Here is a 27,365-nt window from a genome sequence, read left to right on the forward strand (position 1 = left end):
TTACCGGTCTGTAATTTCCCGGATCTCCTCTTGGGCATACATCCTCATTGAGGCCTTCTACCCCACAACACCCTGCAGCACCATTGCTACTAGCTCAGTCTCAGGTTATCGGTGCAGGATATCTCTATGGCACCATTGATAGCTCAGTCTTAAGCATCGGTGCGGGACATAGATTCTAGTGTCGATGGTTTTATGCACTGGACAGAGCATTCATCAGAGAGGTACTTAAGACATCGGTTCCATTTCAACTTCTATTCTTGAAGTCATCATTGCCAATCACCTTCAAAGCATTGGTCTGTATCCAGAGGGTATCGCTCTCGATCCCAACATTGGTGACCATCTTCAATGGAGCATCGAGCATCATTGGAGCCTCATTGTCTGTCTGCACTTCAGAAATGTTCAGGTTTACAATAAATCTCTGACCGCGCATCCTCTTATTTCCCAGTTTAAGAGAGGACTTTTCAACCTCTCCAACCGCCTCCACCTCTCCAACCACCTCCAGTGGTTTGGGATATTAATGATTTTCTCATAAGTCTGATAAAACTTACATTTGAGCCAATATTTTGTACTCATCTTAACTATCTTACTTGGAAAGTGGTATTTTTCATCTCCATCACTTCTGCACCTTGTGTGAGTGATCTCAAGTTTCTTAATTTCCATCTGTTTTGTACTTATCTTCCTATGGACTCTGTTGCACAAACTTGCATGAGAACGTAAATTCATGTTAATCACATTTGACATCGCAGTTATCTTGGAGCGTCAGTATAGGTCCAAAAGAGGACTCGATCATGCAGAGACTTGTGGGAGAATCTAACATGGGTGTAGAGCCTGTTCAATTAGATTTCTTACCATGGTTTTAAACAAATAATATAATGGACACTGTCTGATTTTCTGTTTTATCCTCTGACCAGGATTAACCAGCATCAATCCATGTTGATACTACCTTTCCATACTGCTTCAGGAATCCACCATGAAGGCAGAGCCTGTAAAGTGGATTTTTTCTAGTTGTTTGGATACAAACATGCAAATGGCAGCATCTAACAAGGGTGTGGAGTCTGTAAGTTAGATTATCCCAGGACAAGCAGGCAGGTATTCTCACTAGTGGGTGATGTCATCCGACAGAGCCCCGATACGGACATCTTGCAAGCATGTCTTGCTTGAAGAAACTCAGAAGTTTTGAGATGCCCGCACCGCGCGTGCGCCAGTGCCTACCCGCCCGATGCTCCGGGCGTGTCTCCTCAGTTCTTTTTCTTCCGCGGAGCTGAGAAGTCTATCTTCAATTTGCGCCCATTGAATCTTTTTTTTTGCCTTCTATTTTGCCGTGGGTTGAGTTCTTTTGGCTCTCCTGTGCATTTATTTCTTTCTTTGATTTCTTTTTTCAAAAAAAAAAAAAAAAAAAATTTTCCTTCCGATACCGGGTCGGCCGCGTGGCTGGGGGCCCCGCGCCATTCGACCTTGCGGCGGAGCTTTTTCCGGCCTATGTCCCGGCCGATTACCGGTTTTTAAAAAGTGTAGCTAGTGCCAGCGCGCAATTTCTCGCTCACGGACCCTCATCGACGCTGCTTACAGTGTCTGGGACTGGATCACTTCTCGAAATCGTGCCGGCCTTGCTCCACTTTGACGGCGAGAGCATTTAAGCGCCGCTGTCTGCTGTGGGAGTCCATGTTCAAGATGGAAGCTTCATCGGATCCTGCAGCTTCGACATCGATATCGACGGGTGCTTCGACTCCTTCCGCGATGCCCTCTGCCTCCCCGGCTGCTTCGGGCCTCCTGAAACCGGCATCGTTCACACCGGTTTCGGCCCCGGCTTCGGCGCCGGTGCCTTCCTCCGTCTCCTCGGAGCAGGTATCGACCCCGACAGTTCCACCGGTGGTGCTCAAGGTGCCGAAGACTGGCAAGCAGAAGCACGCAGCACCGAAGGAGCGCGGAGGGGACCGTGCGGAAGGGGCCCCCCTTTTAGGGTGCGGATCCCTCCATATCGGCTTCGTTGCAGTCCCTTCTGGAGGCTCAGTTCGTGGAGCTCATGCAGACCATGGGGCCTCGGCTGATTGCCACCATCCAGGGTGACCTTCCAGCTTCGGCTTCGAGGGGCAGACCGCCCCCTCCTCCTCCTCCTCGCCGCATGACCTCGTTGCTCGGCGAGGAGGAGCGGCGAGCGGTGTCCGGGTCTTCGAGGAGGTTCCTCCGTTAGCACTGTACCTCCTTTGGAACCGATTCCCTCGAGGAGGGGCCTTCCCTTAGTGATATGCCTCCCTTGGAGCCCATCCCCTCGAGGAAAGCCTCGTTTAGTGACCTGCCTCCCTTGGAACCGATTACTCCGCCCCATGACTCAGTGTGGCGTCCACCTTCGGGGCCACCCAGTCCTGGGCATAGCAGGAAGCAGGACGAGTTCTTCCGAACCCCCTATCAAACCTGGGCGTCGTCGGGGGAGGCGCCGACTCTTCCGCCTCTGCAATCGACGGCATCGAGTCCAATCTGCTCCCTGACGGCGTCTGAACCAGTTTCTCACAGGCGGGCTCGATCCCCTTCCAGGCATCGGGAGGGGCATCGATCCAGGCATTCTTCGAAGCATTCCTCTCGGCACTCGACCGTCTCGCCTCAGAAGAAATTGCCTCGGTTGGGGTATGCTGCTTCGACTGGGTCTCCTCCTCCGGGCCCGGAGTTCGAGGACCCTGAGGTTTTCTACTCGTCCTGTTGCTCACAGGCCTCTCTGGAGCTGAAGCCTCTTCTTCTTCTAGTCCGTCTCGCAGACCGGCGACGGCGGTCCTTTTCATCGTTCCTCAGGCAGATGGCAGATGACATGGACATTACTCTCGATGCTGGGTCTCGATACTCCCAAGGAATACCTTGATACCATGCACTTTGCCTCGTCCTCCGGCGGAGTCCTTGCGACTTCCCCTGCACAAGCTCTTCGACCAGACCTTCATGCGATGCTTCGAGTCTCCTTACTCTAATCTCGGCGGTCCCTGGCAAATTGGATGCGCGGTACCGCACGGTGCATCATAAAGGCTTCGAGGGTCCTCAGCTTTCTCACCAGTCCCTCCTGGTCGAATCCTCGCTCAAGCGGTCTCATCCTGGCCAGGTCTATGCTTCAGTGTCTCCGGGCCGCGAGGGCAGAACCATGGATAAGTTTGGTCGACGCATCTATCAGAATTCGATGATGGCGTCTCGAGTCCTGAATTACAATTTCCACTTTGCAGCCTACTTGGAATTTTTTCTACCTGTGCTTTGGAAGTTCACACCCTACATCGAGTCCCAGGCTAGGTTTGAGTTTGAGGAAGTGGTTGCTTCGCTATCCCAACTTCGGCTTCAGTTAATGCAATCTGCCTATGATGCGTTCGAGCTCTCAGCCCGAGCGGCGGCCTGCTCGGTGGCGATGTGCCGGTTGGCCTGGTTGCGGACCATTGATATGGACCCGAATCTTCAGGACCGCCTGGCGAACGTCCCGTGTGCTGGGGCGGATCTTTTTGACGAATCCATCTAAAACTGTTATGAAGAAGTTGTCTGACCACGAAAAGTCCTTCCAATCTATCCTTAGGCCGAAATCTAAGCCTCAGCAGTCTCGACCTTCTCGTCTGCCGTTGATTTATCAGCGGCGTTATCAGCCGAGGCAAACTCCACCTGCGAGGCAACCAGCGAAGCGCCAGCCTCCCCAGAAGGGTCAGCCTAAGTCTCAGTCGCCTGCTGTCCCTAAGACTACTCAGCCTTTTTGACTGTCTCGTCGAGGGCATAACCAACCCTCGTTCTGCCTCCCCCTGTTTTTCCCATCGGAGGGCGCCTCCATCACTTTTATCATCGCTGGGAGGCCATAACAACCGACCTCTGGGTCCTTACTATCATCAGGGAAGGATACTCTCTTCATTTCCATCGGGTCCCTCCGGACCACCCTCCAAGAGAGTATCCTTCCAACTTGACTCAGACCGCCCTTCTTCTCCAGGAAGCTCAGGCTTTGCTCCGGCTTCGTGCCGTGGAGCCGGTCCCGTCGGACCAACTGAACCAGGGGTTTTACTCCCGGTACTTCCTTGTTCCGAAGAAGACGGGCGACCTGCGACCCATTTTGGACCTCAGGGCCCTCAACAAATTCCTAGTCAAGGAGAGGTTTCGCATGCTGACTCTTGCTTCTCTCTATCCTCTCCTCGAGCAGAATGACTGGTTATGCTTTCTGGATCTCAAGGAGGCCTACACTCACATTCCCATTCATCCGGCCTCCCGCAAGTTCCTCAGATTTCGGGTGGGACATCTACATCTGCAGTATCGAGTGCTTCCATTCATTCGGACTGTCCTCGTCTCCCAGAGTCTTCACGATAGGTGCCTGGTGGTTGGTGGCCGCTTGCACTCCGGAACAGGGGTCCTTCAGGTATTTCTATTACCTCGACGACTGGCTCATCAAGGCCCCGTCAGCTCCAAAGGTCATTTTCGGCGACCTTGACCACGATATGCTTCCTGCAGAGCCTAGGCTTCGAGATCAATTTTCCCAAATCTCATCTGCAGCCTACCCAGTCCCTTCCCTTCATCGGGGCGGTACTGGACACCATTCAGCTTCGAGCATTCCTTCCTCCTCAGCGCATGGATGCTCTTCTTCATCTCTGCCAGTCTGTATCTTCTCGCCAGTCCATCTCAGCGAGACACATAATGGTCCTCCTGGGCCACATGGCCTCTACAGTTCATGTGACACCCTTTGCCAGGCTCCATCTCAGAATTCCTCAGTGGACCCTAGCTTCTCAATGGACTCAAGTGTCAGACCCATTGACTCGACACATCATAGTCACTCCTGGCTCTTTCGGCGGTCTCTACTTTGGTGGATGACCTCTTCGAATCTATCCAGAGGTTTGCTGTTTCACACTCCTCCTCATCAGAAGGTTCTCACAACCGATTCCTCGACCTATGCCTGGGGGGCTCATCTGGATGGGCTTCGCACTCGGGGATTCTGGACCTGTGCGGACCGACTCACATCAAATCAATCTTCTGGAGCTCAGAGCCATCTTCAATGCCTCTTCAAGCTTTTCAAACATCTGCTTCACGAACATGGTGGTCCTCATTCGCACCGACAATCAGGTCGCCATGTATTATGGTCAACAAGCAAGGGGGCACGGGCTCGGCCGCCCTCTGCCCAGGAAGCTCTCAGAGTCTGGGATTGGGGCGGTTTCGCCACAACACCTTCCTCAAAGCTGTCTACATTTCAGGGGAGGGACAATGTCTTGGCGGACAAACTGAGTCGTCTTCTCCAGCCTCACGAATGGACACTCCACTCCAAGCCCCTTCATCAGATCTTTGCTCAGTGGGGAACGCCTCAGATAGACCTCTTTGCGGCTCCCCACAATTTCAAGCTGCCTCAATTTTGCTCCAGGATCTACGCTCCTCATCGCCTCGAGGCAGATGCTTTCTGCTGGATTGGGGGAATCGCTTTCTGTATGCGTTTCCGCCATTCCCTATCATTCAAAAGACTCTAGTCAAACTGAAGTCCGAACATGCCACCATGATTCTGATAGCCCCTCGGTGGCCCAGGCAACCTTGGTTCTCCCTTCTACTTCAACTCAGCAGCAGGGAACCGTACCTACTTCCAGTGTTTCCTTCACTGCTTACTCAGCATCAGGGGTCCCTGCTTCATCCCAACCTGCAGTCTCTCCACCTGACAGCTTGGTTCCTTTCAACGTAACTCCGCACCAGTTTTCCCAGGCGGTGAGGGATGTCTTGGAGGCTTCCAGGAAGCCTGCTACTCGTCAATGCTACTCCCAAAAATGGACTAGATTTTCTTCATGGTGTATTTCCAATTCTAAGGAGCCTCAGCGAGCCTCCCTATCCTCTGTTTTGGACTATCTTTTACATCTGTCTCAGTCTGGTCTCAAGTCAACATCTATACGAGTCCACCTGAGTGCTATTGCGGCTTTCCATCAGCCTCTACAAGGGAAACCTCTCTCTTCTCATCCTGTGGTTTCCAGATTTATGAAAGGACTTTTTCATGTCAATCCTCCTCTCAAACCGCCTCCAGTGGTTTGGGATCTAAATGTTGTCCTTTCTCAGCTTATGAAACCTCCTTTTGAGCCTCTGAGCAAGGCTTCACTAAAGTTTCTCACTTGGAAAGTGGTTTTTCTGGTGGCCCTCACATCTGCTCGCAGGGTCAGTGAGCTTCAGGCCTTGGTGGCGGACCCACCTTTCACAGTATTCCATCATGACAAGGTGGTCCTCCGCACTCACCTGAAATTCCTGCCTAAAGTGGTCTCTGAATTTCACCTCAACCAATCCATTGTGCTTCCAGTGTTCTTTCCAAAGCCTCATTCTCATCCTGGAGAATCAGCTCTTCACACTCTGGACTGTAAACGTGCTTTGGCTTTCTACTTGGATCGCACCAAACCACACAGAACTGCTCCTCAACTTTTCGTCTCCTTTGATCCAAACAAGTTGGGTCGACCTGTATCGAAGCGCACCATCTCCAACTGGATGGCGGCTTGTATCTCTTTCTGCTATGCCCAGGCTGGATTACCCCTTCCCTGTAAGGTCACAGCACATAGGGTCAGAGCAATGGCAGCCTCTGTAGCCTTCCTCAGATCAACACCGATTGAGGAGATTTGTAGGGCTGCCACTTGGTCCTCGGTTCATACGTTCACCTCTCATTATTGTCTGGATACTTTCTCCAGACGGGATGGGCAATTTGGCCAAACTGTGTTACAAAATTTGTTCTCCTAAGTTGCCAACTCTCCCTCCATCCCATTGAGGTTAGCTTGGAGGTCACCCACTAGTGAGAATACCTGCCTGCTTGTCCTGGGATAAAGCAATGCTACTTACCGTAACAGTTGTTATCCAGGGACAGCAGGCAGCTATTCTCACGTCCCACCCACCTCCCCTGGGTTGGCTTCTCTGCTAGCTACCTGAACTGAGGAGACACGCCCGGAGCATCGGGCGGGAAGGCACTGGCGCATGCGCGGTTCGGGCATCTCGAAACTTCTGAGTTTCTTCAAGCAAGACATGCTTGCAAGATGTCCGTATCGGGGCTCTGTCGGATGACATCACCCACTAGTGAGAATAGCTGCCTGCTGTCCCTGGATAACAACTGTTACGGTAAGTAACATTGCTTTCCTTACCATGTAAAAACAAAACCAAACCAAACAGTAAGCAGACAAGCAATGTTTACTTTTGTACTTCTGCGTTCTCTATGGACATTCTCTATGCTCCCCTCTTCCGCCTTAACGCTCCCCCTCTCCTCATTAGAAAACAGATCAAATTCCCTCCTCTGCATCAGACCAAATCCTCCTCTTCCCCCCCCTCAACATGGCCCACCTTTCTTTACTTTTTCCCCCTCCTCCCCCCCCCAACGATCCCTGTCCCCTCCTCTCTTACAATATGCTTGGCTCCCCCTTCTCACAAATTCTATTGAACTCTTTTACGGTAAATACCATATATGCTCTGTATTAGTCCTTCCTTACTTAAATTGTCAATGTAAACTAGTTTGACCCTTCGATTGACTTGTTATGTACTTCTTTTTCAACTGCACTGTATGTAACTCATCTATTTGTTGTGAACCGCCTAGAACTCCCTGGGTATGGCGGTATACAAAAATAAAATTATTATTATTATTATATTAACCATTTAGCAGCATGGTTCTCTGCTTTATCTTCTAAGCAGGATCAACCAGGTTTTTCTACTGAAACAAGCCTTCCACTATACCATCAATGTTCATACAGTACTTTTCAGGAGGCTCATAAATTATTTCTGAAATATTTTTCCCTACACGTGTGTCTCCTATTGTTTAATGGATATTATCCACAACATCCTTTACTCCATCTCCTTTTTTATTATAAAGGAACCCAAAGGTTTGGGAATGGCTGTAGGAAAGGAGGAGGCCATTACATCCTTTTTAGGATGTTTTTCTTTTTACTGTAGCATCTCTTAGTACCATTGGATATGGTTCCAATACTGAAATCAAGCAGTAAATTTGTCACAGATCCTGGTTTTTTGTATTGATCTTCATTCAGTGCGTTACTGTTTCTACCTGTTACACTTCTCTGCAGTAAGCTGAGATCATGTATACCATGTTTTACATGTTATGACTCTAGACTACTCCTAGGTCACCTCTTTTTTACCTCTCTTACCAATGGTATATTCGTTCCTGCTAACATAATACAGTCATATTTTTGTAACTCATTCCTTTTTAAAATTTCTCTATTTCTCATGCGAAGACTCCAAACTCCTCCATGGTAGTGCCAAAAGCCTGTACTTTCGATTCACTGTTGGAATCTTTTTAAGTTACCTGGAGGTCTATACTTAAAAAAAAAAAAAAGGCAGATTTTTCTTGGTTGCTGACCTTATGTAGTCTTCTACTACAACCTTTTTCTTAATGGTCTTGCAGAGTTATTTTACTTCTTGCTTTTACTAAGATAAAAAGAGTTCAGGTGTACTGCGGAGGGGCAGAGTGGTTGATCTGTTGACTTTTTCTGCTATTATGCTTCTTTATTTCTGTACATAAGAGCATAAGAATAGACTTACTGGGTCAGACCAATGGTCCATCAAGCCCAGTAGCCTGTTCTCACAGTGGCCAATCCAGGTCACTAGTACCTGGCCAAAATCCAAGGAGTAGCAATATTCCTTGCTACCGATCCAGGGCAAGCAGTGGCTTCCCCCATGTCTTTCTCAAGGTCATGGTGTGCTTTTCTTCCTACTCATATTTCCTTCAATGGGTTTGAGCGAATTGCTCTCGCACGTTTTCTCTGAATTGTACTTCTTAAAATCCACACACAGGTTTTTATTCCGAGTCTCTGTTGGTTCTTGCTGGTCCTCTAGTATTAGCTTCAGACCAGCAATTTTATTTCTCCTAATTTGTTTTTCTCCATTGTGTACTTCTGTGTGCAACATTGTGTTTTTTTTCCTTAAAAAAAAAAAAGAGAACATTGAGGTTTTTTCCTCACGAGAATACATTGAGGTTACCATTCTGCTGTTAGTGACCTTTTTTCTAAGAAGATACTATTTGTACCTTAACTCTGCAGGCATATTGCCTCTTTGGTTAGTTATGCCACACTCAACTCTACGGTATCTCATTACCTTCAGTTGATGTCACTGGCTCAGGAGTAAATTATTTGATTTTTTGGGGGGTACCACATGGCTAAGCTGAGGTTACCCATGTTTCCTCTTCGATATTAGAGTAAGAGGGTACAAGAGTTCAGTGACACAAGTTTATTACTTTGATTTCCTGTCACCTTCATAGATACTTGTGTTTCATGTGGCACTTAAATTAAGGACCACATTTTATATATTTTGATTCCCTAGTTTCAAATGAGTCATTACCAGTAGTCAGTAGTTTTAAAAGTTTAACTGCTTTCCTTCTACATACATGCTTTCATGGGCTCAGGCCCCATCTTTTCATGGTGTTCTGTCCTTACTAAGCTAAGCGCCTCTTGGGGAGACTTAAAAAAAGAAAAAAAAATAGCAGCACTCAAAACCACTTAACCAGCTTTTGATTTTTACAGGGATATTACACAAATCCATTCTCACTTTCCTGGTTAAATCTTTGGGGTTTCATCTTACTGGCATATTGTTTTGATAATATGCTTCCCCTTGCTGTTTTACTGATTTCTCATTTTAAGGCTTATTACGTTACTTTTTCAGCCTTTGTCAGATCTTACAGAATAATAATATTACAAATATTTTTAGCAGGAGGTTGTTTTTCTTCTCCGTAAGCCACTATGTTGTTCTGATTTTATGTTCCATAGCATTGGCTTCTCTCTGATAATTCTTTTCAAGAAAATCCTGCTTTTATTTGATTATGAAATTCCTCCCCTTTTCATTCGTATCTATTCAAGGATAGGACTGATTTCAACTGTTCGTTGGGTCGGCTGCTCCATATAGGTGCATTAGCTAGTAGCTCTCATTTGGTTCTTGAATCTTTTTGGTGTATCCATTACATATATTTAGATTCAACTGACTCTAGGAGATCGTTTGTTATCTTTCAACCGCCATGCACATAGCTTTTATCAAATTTTTCCGTTTACCTCTAGTGGAACATAGGGCTCCTTTTTTCATTTTCTCCATTAGGTTCCTTCCTTTGCTTCCGTGATCTCACATCAGACATTAGGTCTAAGTTTACGAGGCACCTCGAGTTTCTGAGTTCTTGGAACCCAACTTTCCCTCCATCCCTTTTATTCGAGCTGGGGAGTCCCATTTGTGAGAATATGCTAAGGATAAAGCACAGTTACTTAAAGTAACAGGTGTTATCCTGGGACAGCAGGCAGATATTCTCACAAGTGCTCACCTCCCCAAGTTGGCTTCTTCGCTTTGGCATCGAACTGATGACTTTGTGAGCTGGCGTTGGGTGGGAAAGCACTCGTGCATGCGCGATACGGGCAGTCTAAAAATACTTGCTAAAGTTTAAAGTGATACTATACTTTTCATTGTTCGTACTGGGACTCCTTGGATGACGTCACCCATTTGAGGGAATAACTGCCTGCTGTCCCAGGATAACACCTGTTACATTAAGTAACTGTGGTTTCTTTTCTGTCCTATCCACGTTATTTAGTTCTTTTCTTCCACTACATAATTTTTTTCATTGCAAACTGCTTTGATTGTTTTTTTTCCATGAATGGTGGTATATCAGATGCTTATTAAACCATGGTGAATAAACTATGCAGTTCTTGTTGGAGCTTCTCAGCTAGCTCCTTACCCATTGCTTAGCTGATCCACCTTATATATGATATGTGCAAAGAACTGCTTTTAAGTTTTGGACTTCCATCTTAAGCAGTTGATTGTCCTGCCAATATTGTTCCCAAAATCTCATTCCTGTGCTGATGAAAGTGCACTACATACTGTACTTTTTCCCAGGCTGGACTGACTCTAGAGCACGAGTGGGCAACCTCGGTCCTCAAGGGCTGCAACCTAGTCAGGTTTTCTAAAACAAATATCCATGAGATCTATTTGTATACAATAGAAGCAGTGCATGCAAATAGATCTCATGCATTTTCATTAGGGAAATCTTGACTGATTGCAACCCTCGACCAAGGTTGCCCACCCCTGCTCTAGAGGGTCCTATTACAGCTAACAACTGTGGCTGGTTTGGTGGTCCACTTGCGATCAGCCTCTATTGAGGTGGTCTGCAAAACAGCAACATGATCTTCAGTCCACACATTCACATCCCACTGTTAGCGTAGATCAGGATTCTCAGTGTGACAGCTGGGGTCAGACAGTTCTGCAGAATTTATTAGAGGCCAAGAATTTTTACTTCAGCATCTACAGTGGGCTCATTCTGTTTCAAGCTGCATCTGCAAACAAAGAAGAGTTACTTTAATTGGTGTTTTTACATCTACTGGGTTCCTTTGATGATGTTTTCAACATGTGAGAATGTATGCCTGCTGTCCTTAGAGAACACTTGTTACAGGTAAGTATCTTTGCTACGCTGGGCTGTTTCAATGCTGAGACTCTGTCCATTAACATCATTTATTCATGATAACGCTTGTCCTACTATCCTTGGTTAACATCTGCCATTTTTTTTTCACTAAAGCAAAGGCAAAAGTGGTTACTAACTGTGTTTTGACTGAGAATCTGTTGTGATGCTTGTTGCAGTCCGGGTCTCACCGTGTCTTGTCAGTAGAAACTGATGTTTCAGCCATCATGGTGTGGCTTTCTTCAGGGTATGTTGTGAGGTGTGCAGTTTGTAAATAGTGGGTTCACTGACCTGATTGGAAACAGGGCAGTTCACCAAATTGAATTTTGGTGGGAAAATCGGTCAGAAATTCAAATTTTGGTGGGGAAATTTAGTTGTTTCTATAGAATGTTGGTGAGGAAAGTCAGTTGTTTCTATAAAATGGAAAAGTCTCTTATGAGTTCTATGGAGATGTTTTCAATCTATGGAAAGAGAGACCAACTGACTTTCCTACCAAAATTCAAATTTCTGACCAACTGACTTTCTCACCAATAATAAAAATTGGTGCAGTGCCCTGTTCCCAATCAGGTCATTGAACCCACTATTACAAACTGCAGACTTCACAGCATCCCCTTAAGAAAACCATAATATGATGGCTGAAATGTCTGTTTCTACTTGACAAGACGTAGCAAGACCTGGCAACATGCAAAAAGCAGAATGCCAGCTGCGGAAACCCTGGAAGAACTGATCATGATGTTTCTTTATCTGCCGTCATTTACTATTCTACTATGTTACTATGACATAATCACTGAGAACACTTAAGATTTGATTGATACTATGAAATTTTAGTTTGCTTTCTTGATCTTATTTTTCTATTTCATGATGCATGCATTATTAGAAGCTCTACTGTATCAGAGCTGCCATCATTTTACCTTGTGTTGGAATGCTAACTTAGCTGAAATATTTTTCTAACTTCTAAAGATTTTGATTTGGAAACTGAATAGTTTTTATTAAACATTTATATTTAGTTTAATATATGTATAGAGGTGTATTCTGATTTTAAAGGAAGACAGGATTAATCCCAAATTATGAATTATATATCTTTAATAATTCATTATGTTATAGATTATTTTTTGTGAAACAGCCCATGGATGGAAAGTTTATATAAATGGGTTTACCAAATTGTTTTGCTTTACATGCAGTGCTACTCTTCTGGCCTTTTTGGTTGAGCTTCTTAAGAGTTCAGTAGCCATGCAAGAACAAATGCTAGGTGGAAAAGGCTTTTTAGTCATTGGCTACCTTCTTGAAAAGGTAAGCTTAATGTTATGCAGCTATAAAATCTTTACTCTGTTATAAGTATTTTGGTTTAGAAAATGCCAAAGTTGCATCGAAAGTAATATTGATTTGATGATTGATTGATGATTCACCTAGTAATCAGTATACTGTATATACTCAAATATAAACTGAGATATTTGGGCCAAAAAATGGCCCAAAAATGGGGTCTTGGTTTATATTCAAGACAACCAGGTAGCCGGCACTTCTGTACTCCTTTTACAATGATAGATGTTGCTTTCCTGTACTCTCACCACCCTCGATGACTGCCACTGCTCTCTTGCATGCCCCCCCTCCCCTGATGGCCAGAGCTGCCCTCCTGAATTACCCTACACCCATGACCGATGCTACTCTCTGTACCTACCCTCTATGAGGACCGGCACTAACCTGCATTCTACTCCGCTACTGATATATTCTTACCAGCTCCTTTGGTACTCTAGACAGCTGATTCAATGAATAAAGCTGTTACCACTGGTGTATGCTGATCTGGTGTGGAGCCTTGAGCATCTGCATATACTCAAGATCTGCTGGCTCCCACCTTCTCTGAGATTCTTGGATGGGGCAGGAGCTAGCAGGCCTTGTGTATGCGCAGATGCTTATGCCCCACACTGGATCAGCATACACTGGTAGTAACAGCTTTATTCATCATTGTGGCAACAGCTGTCTGGAGCACCATGGTAAGGCTCTGTCTGCATTAGTGGAACCCCATCCCTGTCCCTGCTGGGCTGGCACTTAGTCATTCTGATATGAAGTTTCATTTTCCTTGTTATTAATTATACCATTAAATTTAGCTTTCTTAACAGTTGCCATATACAATAACACCTAGTGACTGAACAGCACTTTGCTGGTTATTGCTAAGTCTATGACCTCCTAGTGATGGAGAAACAGAGCAATACTTGACTCTGGACAACAGAGTTTAAAGTTTAACCACAGGTTGCTATCTTCTGAAATCTGTTGACAGTGACATTTGATGGTTATATCTATTATCACATTTGGCTTTATTTTATTCTTTTTCTCCGAATGAACAGAATGTTTAGGTACTACTCCATTCAACCTAATCTTAAGGAGGAATGAAGGACTTAATATTCAACAAAAAACAAAAACACCTTCATTATCAAATTGTACAGCTCTTATAAATTAGGCTGAGTTCAGTCTCACAGGAGGAAAAAGCCTCAGAATGATAGTAAGCACTGCTAATTTTGTTCATGCTTAAATCATTTCAGTCACTGACTTAAAAAAACCACCTGTGTATGCAGCCTGCCACAATGTCCAATGATGATTAACTCTATTCTTTTCAAAAAGTTGAGAGGTACTGGTTTGTTTCTCTTCTTCCCTGTGGTATGTCTTAAACTAGGCAGCTTTAGGGGGTTTAGTCTGGGCTGATTTTGATGAATTCTGTGAGAATTTCTGTTTCTCCCCATGTTTTGCCTGAAGTTAGGCATCATTTAGAACATAAAAGCTGTCTAAAGAAGAAAATATTTTGGCCTCTTTGGTGGAACAGTGCATCGATTATAATCATAAATTTGAAGAGATGAAATATGTGCAATCAAAGAAGTACCAGTACTTGGGGTAAAAAATAATGTTGATGATATAGGTACCGGTACTTCTAAGGAAGAACAATTGAGGTTATTTCATGCATCTATCATCCTTTTGGTAAGGTTATTCATGTGCTTATTCCTTTTCTTCTTCATTCTGTGACCTCTTGTTCCTAAGTTTCCTTGCCTCTAGGATGGGGGGAGGAAGTTTATGGAGGATAATGGTGTAGGTCATCTGGGGAGGAGTGTATGATGGCAATGATGCAGGTCATTTGGGGGACTGGTTAACCCCCCAAAAAATAAATAAATAAAAGAGAATGAGGCAAGGTTCATAAATTGACACTAATAGAATGCTTGCCCATTTTATATCTATGAGCTTCTTAGCATGTAGTGTGCATTATGATAATTCCCATGTGCACAATCTGTACAGCTAGAGGACATTAAGGAACCAACTTTTTCCTTTACAATTTTTTTTATACATTGTTTTCTGTTGGGAAATGACTAGTCTTGGTGGAACACGAAAACGGATATCTTATGATGCCGAATTTAAATTGAAAGTCATGTTGAGAAGAGAGCAATAATTCATTTGCAAGCAGGGGATTTATTATTAATGAAAGTCAAGTAAGAGATTGGAGAAAGCAGAAGACCGAATTAGAACAGATGCCAAAATCCAAAAAGACTCATTGAGATTTAACTACATTCTTCTCTGCTCTCGAAGATGACTTGAACTGTTGGGTTCTAGGTGCTGGAAAAATTGATACTGTATTACATGCACAGGAATTCGCTTACATGCCCTTCAAATGGCAAAACAGGACAAATATAAAGTTAAAGGTACAATCAAATGTGTTGCCTCTGTTGGCTGGTGTAGCCACTTTATGAACAGCTATGATCTTTATTTACAATAAAGAACAAACATTGCTCAGAAACTGCGACAGGATATAGAAGAAAAAGTATCTTCATTTCATAAATTTATTATAAAACAACTCAAATGGGGGGGGGGGGGGGCGCTATTGAGCCGGAGAACAAGATGGCTGCATAATCTCCTCTCTCCTCAACTGATTCCTGAACATTGACACGGAGCAAGTATTATACTTTGCGTTTTTTGATCGCCTCACTCGCTTTCCTTCGCTAAGATGTCTGCGAACAAGTCTGCTAAATCAGAATCGCACTCGACTCAATCCTTGGGATCGAAAAGATCTAAGCACGATCCTCTGTCTCCGGAGAAACCAACAACCAGTAAGTCTGCACCGGATTCCTCAGACGTGGTGCTTGACGAAATCCGCGCTCTGAAAGACTTGATAACTAAGCAATATGATATCACTTGCGAAATGAGAAGTGAAATAAATTCACTTTCGATCTCCTTTGCCGCTTGTAAAACACGTGTTGAGGCACTGGAATCTCGAGCAGACATGGTGGAGCTCTCTTCTGCACAATTTGAAGAGAAAGTGCAGCAGCGCTTTAAAAAACTCGATCAAGAGCTGGAAGATCTTTGCAACCGAAATCGTCGGAATAATATTAGACTTATTGGATTACCGGAATGTGCTGAAGAGTTTGATCTTCTTAAATTCCTTACGGATCAACTACCACGAATTCTCCATCTTACGACTGATTTACCACTTCAGTTTGAGCGGGCTCATAGAACACCTTCATCTCTAAAGCCGGGATTCACGAGACCAAGGCCTATTGTTGCGAAACTATTGCGCTATCCTCAAGCCCTACAAATTCTGTCTGCTGCAAAATCTATGCCGGACCTGAAATTTGAGGATAAGAAGTTTCTGATTGTTCCCGATTTGGCCAAAACCACTGCCTGAAAGAGAAAATCCTTTTTGGATATGCGAGCGAGACTCAAGTCTATGGGTGCGAGATATGGGCTACAATACCCTGCCCGGATGATTGTGACTGTCAACAACTCGACTCGACATTTTGATTCACCTGAGCAGCCCAGTCCTTTTTGGATGGTCTCCAGTTTCAGGGCATGTTCATGCCCAAAATTAACTAAATTTTGCTTATGATACCCTGTCTCTTCCCTCCCACTTTCTATAAAAAAATTGATTCCCTACTATCTTCTTTTCTCTGGAAGAATAAACAACCGAGAATAGCACTGAAAAAATTTAAGTTGAAAAAGGAAGAGGGTGGAGTTCTCTTTCCAGACTTCCATGCCTATCACAAAGCTTTTATTATTCATCAGGGTTTTTATTGGTTCTCAGTTCAAGAATTCTATTCACCAATCTGGTTTGACATTGAAAAACAAATTTCCCTACCTCTCACTCCGTCTGCATGCTTAACTGCATTGCGTAACCCATCAATAACTCCTTTAATTCACTTAACTATCAAATGCTTACTAGAATTTGACTAACATTTAGAGTATCCTTACGCTTCCTCATTATACGCCTCTTTATGGTTTAATCCAAATATCCTCATTAACAAAAAAATGTTTTTATGGAAGGAGTGGATAGATAAAGGTGTCTCTCTATTAACTTATATTATAGATTCTAACACTAACTTACTTCCGTTTCATACTCTCAAAATTAAATATGATCTTCCATCCTCTTCACACTTCAAATGGATGCAACTCGATCATTGCATTTCACATATGTCCTTTCGTGATGATATTACTTCTCACCAACCAACTCTTCCCAACCTTGCTCGGATTCTATTGACAACAGGACACACTGCTTCTCAATTATATAAACTTATTCTTGCCTGGAACATTTCACCTGATACTACACTTCAAGGAATCTGGGATAGAGATTGTGATCATTCTTTAGGAAGTAGGCCTGGTCACTTCTCTGGTCTAAATCTATTTGAGCCCTTTCTTCGGCTAGTACTTTACAGTCTGTATTTTCTATATCATAAAGCTATATGGACCCCTCACAAACTATACTCTGCAGGCCTTCTCTCCTCTAACGCTTGCTGGAATTGTAAGACTTCTCAAAAATCATTAATTCACATGATTTTTGAATGCTCATTTGTGTTTTCTTTCTGGAATGAGGTTTGGTCCATAATGAAATTAATTTTCCATTTAGACTGTCAATTATCTTTCTCTATTGTAATGTTTAAATCGCACTCTATCTCTACTGATTTATTAGATTCTCACAGGAAATTGTTTGATATATTACTTACCCTTGCTCAGAAATTGATTCTTTCCAATTGGAAATCCACAAATTTACTTCATGTCCAACATTGGTGGAACTTAGTATTACAGCATCATAAATTTGAGTTAGCAATTTCTGAACGTAGGGGTCAACTCAAGTCTACAAATGATTGCTGGTCTCCTCTCTTGACCTATTTACAAAACTCTCAAATATGATTATACTTCCACTATATATGTTTTTTGCTTGGACTGTTCTTGGACTGCTTTGTGCCCATGTATACTGTATAATGTATACTGTTTTGTTTTGATAAAAATTAATAAAACTTTCATGGAAAAAAATAAATAAATAAAAATAAAACAACTTAAATTATACAATTTTGTTCTTGAAGAAATTGGAATCATGATTGATACACTGATTATGTTTTGCAACAGATGATGTTTCAAGCCTAGGAGATAAAACTCTTCAATGTTTTTTTAGGACAACCGGAAATGAAAAGAACAATTTTACTGCTCTCATTTTGCGAATGGAATCAAGTTGAGGCCCATAGTCATTTTTAAAAGGGAAGACATTGTCAAAAAATGTTAAATTTCCATCACATTCGTGCATGCACATGTCAAAGGTTGGATAGATGAAGAAAGAACCAAAATATGACTTGACGAGATTTGGAATAGATGACCAGATATTTATTTATTTAATTTTATTTTATAAATTTCTATACAAAAGCAGAAAGATCCAATCCTTGCAATAGGTCAAATGCTCAAAGAAATGCATAAATAAATAATTGCGTTTTCAACAATTTCCTGAATTAACTCCTATCCCCACATTTCCAAATTTGACCAACAAGGCCATTCCTCAGTTTTACTCCTGCACATGAAAAGGTTATGGCATTCGTTTCAACATACTTTGTTTTCAACAGTGCTGAATTTTCAGAATGCAATGATCTTGATGGTTAGTAACCAGACATCAAACTCTTAAAAAATTTGGGAATCGTGCCATATAAAAATTGATTCAATACACAAAGGAGATGGTATACTGTTAACCAACACCAGTCAATCCACTCAAATAAATTAGTCTTCAGACCCTCAGAAATGCCACCATCCACTCCATTGTAATTTCAGTAGTGGTTGGATTTACACATTAGATCCTCACTGGGTCACTTATAATCTATTGTGCATTTCTGAGGGTCTGAAGACTAATTTATTTGAGTGGATTGACTGGTGTTGGTTAACAGTATACCATCTCCTTTGTGTATTGAACTGATATTATCCTCTCAAAATATTTATTTATTATCCTTTCGTTAACATATAAAAATTGATGACATAGTTTGTTCTTCAAAAACTCTCAAAAATTATTTGGGGGACAGAAAATATGGATATACCCTGATGTTGCTAAGACCACACAAGAACGGAGGAAATAATTTCTCTCTATGCGTCAACAGACTATAAATATGGGAACAACGTTTCTTTTGGCATACCCCTGTAAATACTTGGTCAGATACTTAGGTGTTAAATATACTTTTTTCTCTCCTAATCATTTGAAGGAATTTCTAGATGTTAAGAAGATCATAAAAGGATTGAAGGACAATGGATGTAAAGGGCGCTTGATACATAAGCCTATAGGTTTAACTAATGCCTCTTAATTTTCTCTCATAATTTATTTTTGCTTGCTCACCCCCCATTATGGTGGTCTAAGAAGGGGATAATCTGTATGAGTATATAATGACGCATTTTAATTAGTAGGTTTGTTTTCCTCCCTGTGTTTGATGGAATAAGATGTATTCTTGTGAAATTTGGTACCATTGGTGATATGAATATTTGGGGTGTGGAGGTTATGAGACGTGAATGCTGCTATATCAAGTTGGTGGGGTGGTTTACAACTGGTTCCAAGGATTCCTTAAAACAAGAACGTACAGAGTTAAGACAAATGATATGAAATCTAACCCATGCGTAGTCCCGCAGGGGTCTCCGCTATCGCCCATTCTATTCAATCTCTTCATCTCCTCCCTCGGTACCACTTTAGACAACCTAAATGTAACATCATTCAGCTACGCAGACGACATAACTATTCTCCTCCCCTTCGGAACCCAAGACCACACCTCAACAGGACACCTGGAAGTAGAAAAATGGATGACAAACCACAAACTGAAACTAAACTCGGACAAAACCAAATTCCTAATGCTTGAAACGGACAAAAACCCATCCATAACAGACCTGGAAATTAAAGCAACCAAATACCCAATCCAGACCTCACTCAAAATCCTGGGAGTGCTGATAGACAGATGCTGCACTATGCAGACTCAAATCATCAAAACTACCCAAAAAGCATTCTTCACAATGCGCAACTTAAGAAAAATAAGGAAATTCTTTGACAAAGAACACTATAGGATCATTGTACAATCCCTGGTACTAGGTCTTGTGGACTACTGCAATATCCTATATCTAACATGCCCCACAAACATGATCAAAAAACTACAGACCGTTCAGAACACAGCTCTCAGACTAATCTACTGCCTCGGAATGCCTACTTAGACTCACATTGGCTACCGATTCGAGCCAGAATTCAATTCAAACTATATTGTCTACTCTTCAAAGTAATTAACGGTACTGCACCTGCCTATCTAAATGATTGCCTAAACCGTAACCTTCCACCCAGAACAAGAAGAACACTGACACCATTCTCATATCCACCACTCAAAGGCACTCATCGCAAAAAAGCTTTATGATAACCTCCTAGCAACACATGCAGCAAAACTCGAACCCTCCATCACCAGATTGTTAACCACAACATCTGACCTCAAAGGATTCCGTAAAGAAATCAAAACATTGCTGTTCAAAAAGAATATACAATCTACCTAATCTCCCTCTCCTCTTCCCCAAGAAATCAAAACACTGCTGTTCAAAAAGTATACACAATCTACCTAATCTCCCTCTCCTCTTCCCCACTTACTCCGACCAGGCTCTGCTCACTCCCTGGCACCATACCCTCAATCGACCAATAAAAAACAAAAAAACCCGAAATGCCAAGAAAGCTACCTGAAACCTAAATTATCCTACCGAAATTGACTATCTACCAACGTATGGAAACAGACTACTTGCTATGTAATGTAATGTAACCTGATTTATCTTCCAATGTTATTAAGTCTATACCCTCATTCTGTTATTAAGTCTATACCCTCAATCTGTATTCTCCAATGTCATGTACCCTCCTGGAAATGTCCAGTTCTCTTCTTATGTAATCCGCTTTGAACTGCAAGGTACAAATGGAATAAAAATAATAATAAAAACGGAATAAATAATAATAAAAAAAAATTGATGACATAGTATAATTGCTTTATATTGGATTTTAAATACACCTAGTAGCCTATGTAGTTGTCGGAGATGTTGGATAATATGCTTATATCTTGCTGTTCTGGTTATCAATCTGGCCGTGTCATTCTGGATCACCTGCAATGCCCTGCATCTGGTTTTAGTTACAGGACATGGCTTTGAAGAAATAAAAAAACCTTTGTTGCTTTGTTTGGGACATATTTAAAGCCCACATATCTGTAGAAGTCTCAAAGGAAATGGTCTATCAACCACTTGGAACTGCAGGCCACTCGCTTGGCTCTGGCAAAATTGCAAATGAGTCTGGAAGGCCAAGTGGTCTGAGTCATCTCTGACAATGTGTCTTCTCTTTCTCTGGGCAGAGCGTCATCTCCAGGCACTTTCAGCAGCGCATGTAGCTGGAGTTGACAATGTTCAAGAAGATTTTTTCAGCAGACAGACCTTAGAGTATGGTGCTGTCCTTGGCAGCATGTCAAGACATTGTGCGGTGCTGGGGGTCGGCCTCTCTTTAACCCCAGGACAATGGTGAAGAACTCAAAAACCATCAGATGCTTCAGTCGAAGTTCCGAGCCCAGAAGTGAGGGCCTAGACCAGTGGTCTCAAACTCGCAGCCCGGGGGCCACATGCAGCCCACCAGGTACTATTTTGAGGCCCTCGGTATGTTTATCATAATCTCAAAAGTAAAATAAATAGTTTCTTGATCATATGTCTCTTTAGCTATAAATTACAATATTATTATTAAGACTTAGCCAAAAGGAAAGATTTATAAACTATAAAGAGTTTTACTTCAAGCAAAATTGTCATTTCTTTAATATTTTTTTTTCTGAGGCCCTCCAAGTACCTACAAATCCAAAATGTGGCCCTGCAAAGGGTTTGAGTTTGAGACCACTGGCCTAGACGCTCTAATACTGCTATGGCTACAGGGAGTTCCACTGTATATTTTTTCTCCCTGGCCCATGATAGGTTGGGCCCTTGCCAGATTGCAAAGGGTCATTCTGGGTGGCTACAGATTGGCCTCGCAGACTATGGTATGCATATCTGATGCTTCTTCACATAGGTCACAGTCTTTGGTTGCAGGCTCTTCCGGACTTCCCCTCTCAGAGTCCAATCTGCATGGAGGATCCCAATCACTTTGCTCTTATGGCATGGCTATTGAGCGTGAAGTGTTAGAGTGCAAAGGCTATTTTGATATAGTAATTTCTGTTCTTCTGAAATCTAAGAAGTTGACTACGATGTCTGTCTACGCTAAGGCGTGGAAGACTTTTCAACATTGGTGTGACCAGGAAAGTGTGGAGCCGTATTCTGTTCCAGTTTCAGTGATGCTTGCCTTTCTCCAGGTGGGTCTTTCAAGGGCATCACCGTAGCTTCCCTTCGGATCCAAGTCGCTGAGCTCTCTTGCTTCAGAGCGTGGGATCATAGTTCTTCACTTGTGTCTCACCTTGACGTGGCTAGATTTCTGAAAGGTGTTCTTTGCAGTAGACCTCCACCCAAACCGCCATTTCCTTCGTGGAATCTTAACTTGGTTTTGCCTGGACTCACCAAAGCTCCATTTGAGTCTATGAAGGATGCTTCTTGGACCTAACGCTCAAGGCAGTTTTTCTGGTCACCATTATCTCAGCGAGATGTCTCAGATCTCCAGGCTTTGTCTTGTAGAGAGCCTTTCCTGAGGATTTCGGAGATGGGGATCTCTCTCTGCAAGGTTCCTTCCTATCTGCCTAAGGTGGTGTTGGCATTCCAGGCCAATTAGGAAGTGTTTGCCTGTTTTTCAGCCTACTGGTTCTAGGAAACAGGATCATATTTTGAAGACATTGGATGTATGCAGCGTTCTTCTGCATTGTCTAGAGGTCACAAATGAGTTTCGCCTCTCTGACCATCTTTTTGTGCTGTATCATTCTTCTAAGCAGGGCATCCCTGTTTCCAAGGCCACTATTTTCAGATGAATCCATAAGGCCATTTCGTCAGCCTATATTTTTTGCAGTAAAGAGTCTCCTGTTTCTATTAAGGCGCAATCTACCAATAATATGGCCTCCTTATGGGCTGAGGCTAGGGCAATCTCCCCTGAGAAAATCTGTAGAGCTGCTACTTGGTCCACTCTGCACATGTTTGCTAAATTTTACAGAGTGGATGTAGCGGCAAGACAGGACTATGCCTTTGGGTCCTCAATCTTGAGGGTCGGTGCAATCAGCTTACTTAGTTTTTTGGGACTGCTTTTGTACATTCCACCTGTCTCACCTGTTGCACTGGAAGTTATGTTCTTACTTTGAGTATGTCTTTTCCCGTAGATAGGTGAGACATTCTAGACTCCTGTTCGGTCCTTATTGCGCCTGTCTGCTGTCTCATTCTGTTTATGCTTCTTCAAGTTGATTCTTGGATGCCAGTCAGCTCTTTTGACTGAGAAGAATTCTATATTTATGTTCCTAATGTATGCTGGTATCTTTTCTGAACTCATTTTTGATGTATTTGTTCGCTGTTTGATTTTGAGTTTGGCATATTACTTCTTTGAGCAGAACAGTTGGTTCTTAGGAATTTTCCCTTTGAGGTCCCTACTTCTCAATCTGTGTTGGAGTTCTTAGTGCTTGGGTACTAACTGCATGTGATGTTAGAGCTCCCAGTGAAGTAGAGGAGAGTCACATAAAAAATCTGGAGTGGATTCCTTCTTATGGCACATGGTCATTGGGTGATAACCCACATGTCTAGACTGTCTCACTTATCTACTGGAAAAGATATTATCAAGGTAAGGACATAATCTCTTTTTCTGTAGCAGAAAAGAGTTATCTTATTTCATTAAATGCCAATTTGCAGAAATGAAATTCTATGTTTTGACATTGTTTGAGATCATTGATTGAACTACCATATTTTTCGCTCCATAAGATGCACTTTTTCCACCCCCAAAATGGGGGTGGAAATAAGGGTGCATCTTAAGGAGTGAATGGAAAAAACCCCCCTCAAACAAGACCCTACCTCCTTCTGGTGTCCCGGTGGTCCAGTATGCTTTCCGCGCTCCTGCCTGGTTTCCACTACTTTCTTCCGGCAGCGGCAGCGGCACAGCGGTGCAGGAGATAGGCGTGTTCTTTTTCCATGCCTGCTTAGTCCCTCCCTGCGCTCTGAATAGCTGCCTGTCAGTTCTCGTCCTGCCAGAAGAAAGCAGTGGAACCCAGGCAGGAGCGCGGAAAGCACGCTGGACTGCCGGAACGCCAAAAAAGGTACCAGGGTGGGGAGTGCCTGCCTGCCTGCCTTTGCCTTTGGGCTGGCTGGCTTGGGACTGGCTGGCCGGGTTGAACTGGGCCTAACTGGCTGGGTTGACTGGGGGTTGGCTAGTTGCTTTTGGGCTGGCTGGCCTGGGACTGGCTGGCTGGCCGGGTTGACTGAGGGCTGGCTGGCTGGCTTGGGACTGGCTAGCTGGCTTGGGGTGGGTTGACTGGTTGCCTTTGGGCGGGCTGGCTGGCCGGGTTGACTGTGGGCTGTCTTTCTGGGTTGACTGAGGGCTGGCTGGCTTGGGGCTGGCTGACTGGTTTGGGGTGGGTTGGCTAGTTGCCTTTGGGCTGGCCAGGTTGACTGAGGGCTGACTGGCTGGCTTGGGACTTTTTAGCTGGCTTGGGACTGGCTGGTTGGCTGGGTTGTATGAGGGCTGGCTGGCTTGGGACTGGCTAGCTGGCTTGGGGTGGGTTGGCTTGTTGCCTTTGGACTGGCTGGCTGGCCTGGGACTGGCTGCCACTAGACGTGCCTACCATTAGACGTGCCCACCACTAGATGTGCCCTGCCCAGCCTACTACTAGATTACCAGATTGGGGACAGGGTACAGGGCACACCATTTGGTTCAGAATTTTTTTTTTCTTGATTTTTCCTCCTCTAGAGGTTGGTGCATCTTATGGTCAGGTGCTTCTTATGAAGCAAAAAATACAGTATATCCACATAATTCTTTTCTTGATTGGGCTGAGAACTTTTCAGCCCCTCATATAGTTATAATTTTAAATAGTAGAATGAAAATTTTGTATTATTGAACAAGCTAAGTGAGACTTAGTGCTCCTTTTACAAAAGTGCACTAAGCATTTTAGTGCATGCTAAATATTACCACGCGCTAACCACATGCTAAACAACAACACGTGCATGTTAGTCTATGGACACATTAGTGGTTAGCACGTGCGTATATTTAGCGCGTACTAAAATGCGTAGCGCACTTTAGTAAAACGGCATTAAATTATTATTATAAATAAGTGATGCTAAGATAGTGTTGTTTTTAGAGGGGCTGTGGAGGGGATTGTAGTAGAAGTAAGATAATTAAAGGATTTCAGAATGCTTTTGCATTTTTTTCCAATGTACTGTGTTGACTATTCATTTACCTAACTGATCATAAGAACCTAAGTGTTGTAGTGTTTGCCTAGTCAAAAGATATTATATTTTGATTTTATAAAATGTCTATTTCTCTTTATTTTGTAAATCAGTAAAATATTGACTTGTGTTCTAATTCAACTTGTTTCTTTTTAGTCCTCTAGGGTTCATATAACCAGAGCAGTTTTGGAACAGTTTTTGTCTTTTGCAAAGTATCTGGATGGATTGTCTCACGGTGCTCCTTTGTTGAAACAACTTTGTGATCACATTCTTTTTAATCCTGCTATCTGGATACACACACCTGCGAAGGTATAAGATATAGAAATGATGATTTTACTTACTGTCAGGACTCTTTTACAGGGGACAATTGGGGATATTGAATACCGGCACCGTTTTCATTGCCTACTAAAATTAATCCATGGTTCTTAAGCATTAATGAAAAAGCCCAGACTTTTAACACCAATTTTGCTTTTTCATAGATTCTGTGGTAAGTTGTAAGGGGCCCGGCTATTCTGAGGCGAGTTCCTCAGTAATCACCCCATCCCTGAAGGATAGTTTTGCAGTACTGTTTTTGCTTTTTTTAAATTATTATTAAATGCACTGCTTACTGTACTCTGGGTTCATTATAGTCATAAGTCATGCCTGTGAGAAACGGAGGGTGTATGACAAAAAATATATTATTCCTCTAGATGAACCTTTGGTATCATCCTATACAAGGTGGATTTGATTTAAATCATTAGTCAGAAAGACTTAATTTAAGTCATCGTCTTCTACAGAATTCTTGCTGGCATAATCTTAATATTTACAACCAGATGAAGATTTCATTTTTTGAAAAATAACTTCAGATTAATTTTACAGTTATATCAAAAAATTACTGATTTGGTTATACTATTAGAAATACATAGATAAATAATTATGGAGTGCAGGCAAAATGGTGATGCAAATAGATGCATAGGAGGGAGCTCCGCTTGGCCCGTGACACTCGGTGAAATCAGAATGGTGAAGCGGAAAGGGAAGACATGCTCTTACCCAGCTGAGCTGGCTTCTTCCCCGGTGTTTATACAATGGACTTTGGAGAGTTTCTTCCTTCCTCAGGCGGAGAATGAGAGAGTTTGAGAGCAGGAGCATATTGTGGGGGATTTAGCTCTAAGTGCATCAGACACCATGCTAAGCCCCGAATATTGCGAGACTCCCTTTTAGCCAAGACGTGGTTTGTAGCACCAGTCGGAGAGCTAGGTATTGGATACCAGAAGTATTGCCTATCCTCACACTGGAACTGGGTCGCTGCGTGCTGCATCATATGGGGAGATGGGAGGCCCAATGGAGGAGCAATGTGTTGGAGCTGAGGTGATACCACCAATTACCAAAGCTGCTTATATTAAATCTGGTAGTCCAATACCTCAAACAGCTAAAGAACAGAAAGAAGAAGCCAGTTTTGACCTTACTGGTTTCCTGGAAGACTCAGCTTCTGTAGTGAAATTATTGCAACTGGGCTGGAGCAGTTTTTAGAGTTTGGGAAGTGTGAAAAATATCATGATTTTGGTGCAAATTTTGTGACGTGGCCATCTTGGATTTTTAGTGATTTTATTTTCTAAAACTTCCAAAACTGCAAATTTTGTCTAGAAACTTGCTGAGATGGAGTCCTTGGGCTCTCCTCATGTGTTCTTGCCAGGATTGTGCAAATTTAGGACTTTTAGAGCGTTTTTGTGCCACATGCCGTGTGGTGCAGCTGGCATGATAAAACGCTCAGCTAGCCTGGCAGGGCAGCCTTCATTGTTTTCGAGGCTCAGCACGGCTGGTAATTCCATCCATCAGGCTGAGGACCCTGCGCAGCCTCAGACACTCACAGTTTGGCCACCTTCGAGTGACCTATGCCCCAGGAGCCAGACACATTTTCAGAATTTTTGAAATTTTTGTACTCTGGATTTTGGGCCAATGTGTTCTTCCCCTGAGCAGTCTCAATTTGCCTCCATGGCATCTCTGTGGCATTACGCCTTTGGATACGTCTCAGATTCACCCTGCCACTATGTTTGCACTACCTGACTCTGACCTGGGGGATCCAATTGCGGATGGTTTGCTTGCTGATTCCTTATTTACAGGTGCAGCACTTCCGGGGTGGGAGATCAGGGACCCTATGCTGGATCTGTGGATCCCTCTGGGGTTTTGGGAGCCTGGAAATGCTCTCAAGAGCCTGCACCCGTCTGTGGCTTTACCAGATCTTCTTTCTGAATCTTTACAAGAGCTCCTTCAGGTCATGCAGCCGGCTCCATCCACTTCTTCCTCCTGGCTTTGTGGTGTGTGCTAGCAGTCTGCTAACTTCCTCTGGCACCCTGATATGTGCTTTCTGGTCTCGGAGCAGTTTGACTTTCTGAAAATTGCTAGAGTTATGTCACGCTGGTATTTTCTG

The 27,365-nt window shown here is 43.4% G+C and overlaps 1 protein-coding gene across 1 annotated transcript in view; it reads left to right on the forward strand.

The window, feature by feature from the left end:
- The window catches only part of NBEA (neurobeachin), an 812,633-nt gene that overhangs the window by 100,404 nt on the left and 684,864 nt on the right, over nucleotides 1–27,365 (forward strand). Inside the window, 2 exon segments of the mRNA XM_033948014.1 lie at nucleotides 12,547–12,655; nucleotides 25,115–25,267. Of these exon segments, the coding sequence (XP_033803905.1) occupies nucleotides 12,547–12,655; nucleotides 25,115–25,267 (262 nt within the window).

This window comes from Geotrypetes seraphini, chromosome 6, assembly GCF_902459505.1.
Source record: "Geotrypetes seraphini chromosome 6, aGeoSer1.1, whole genome shotgun sequence".
Classification (NCBI taxonomy): Eukaryota; Metazoa; Chordata; class Amphibia; order Gymnophiona; family Dermophiidae; genus Geotrypetes; species Geotrypetes seraphini.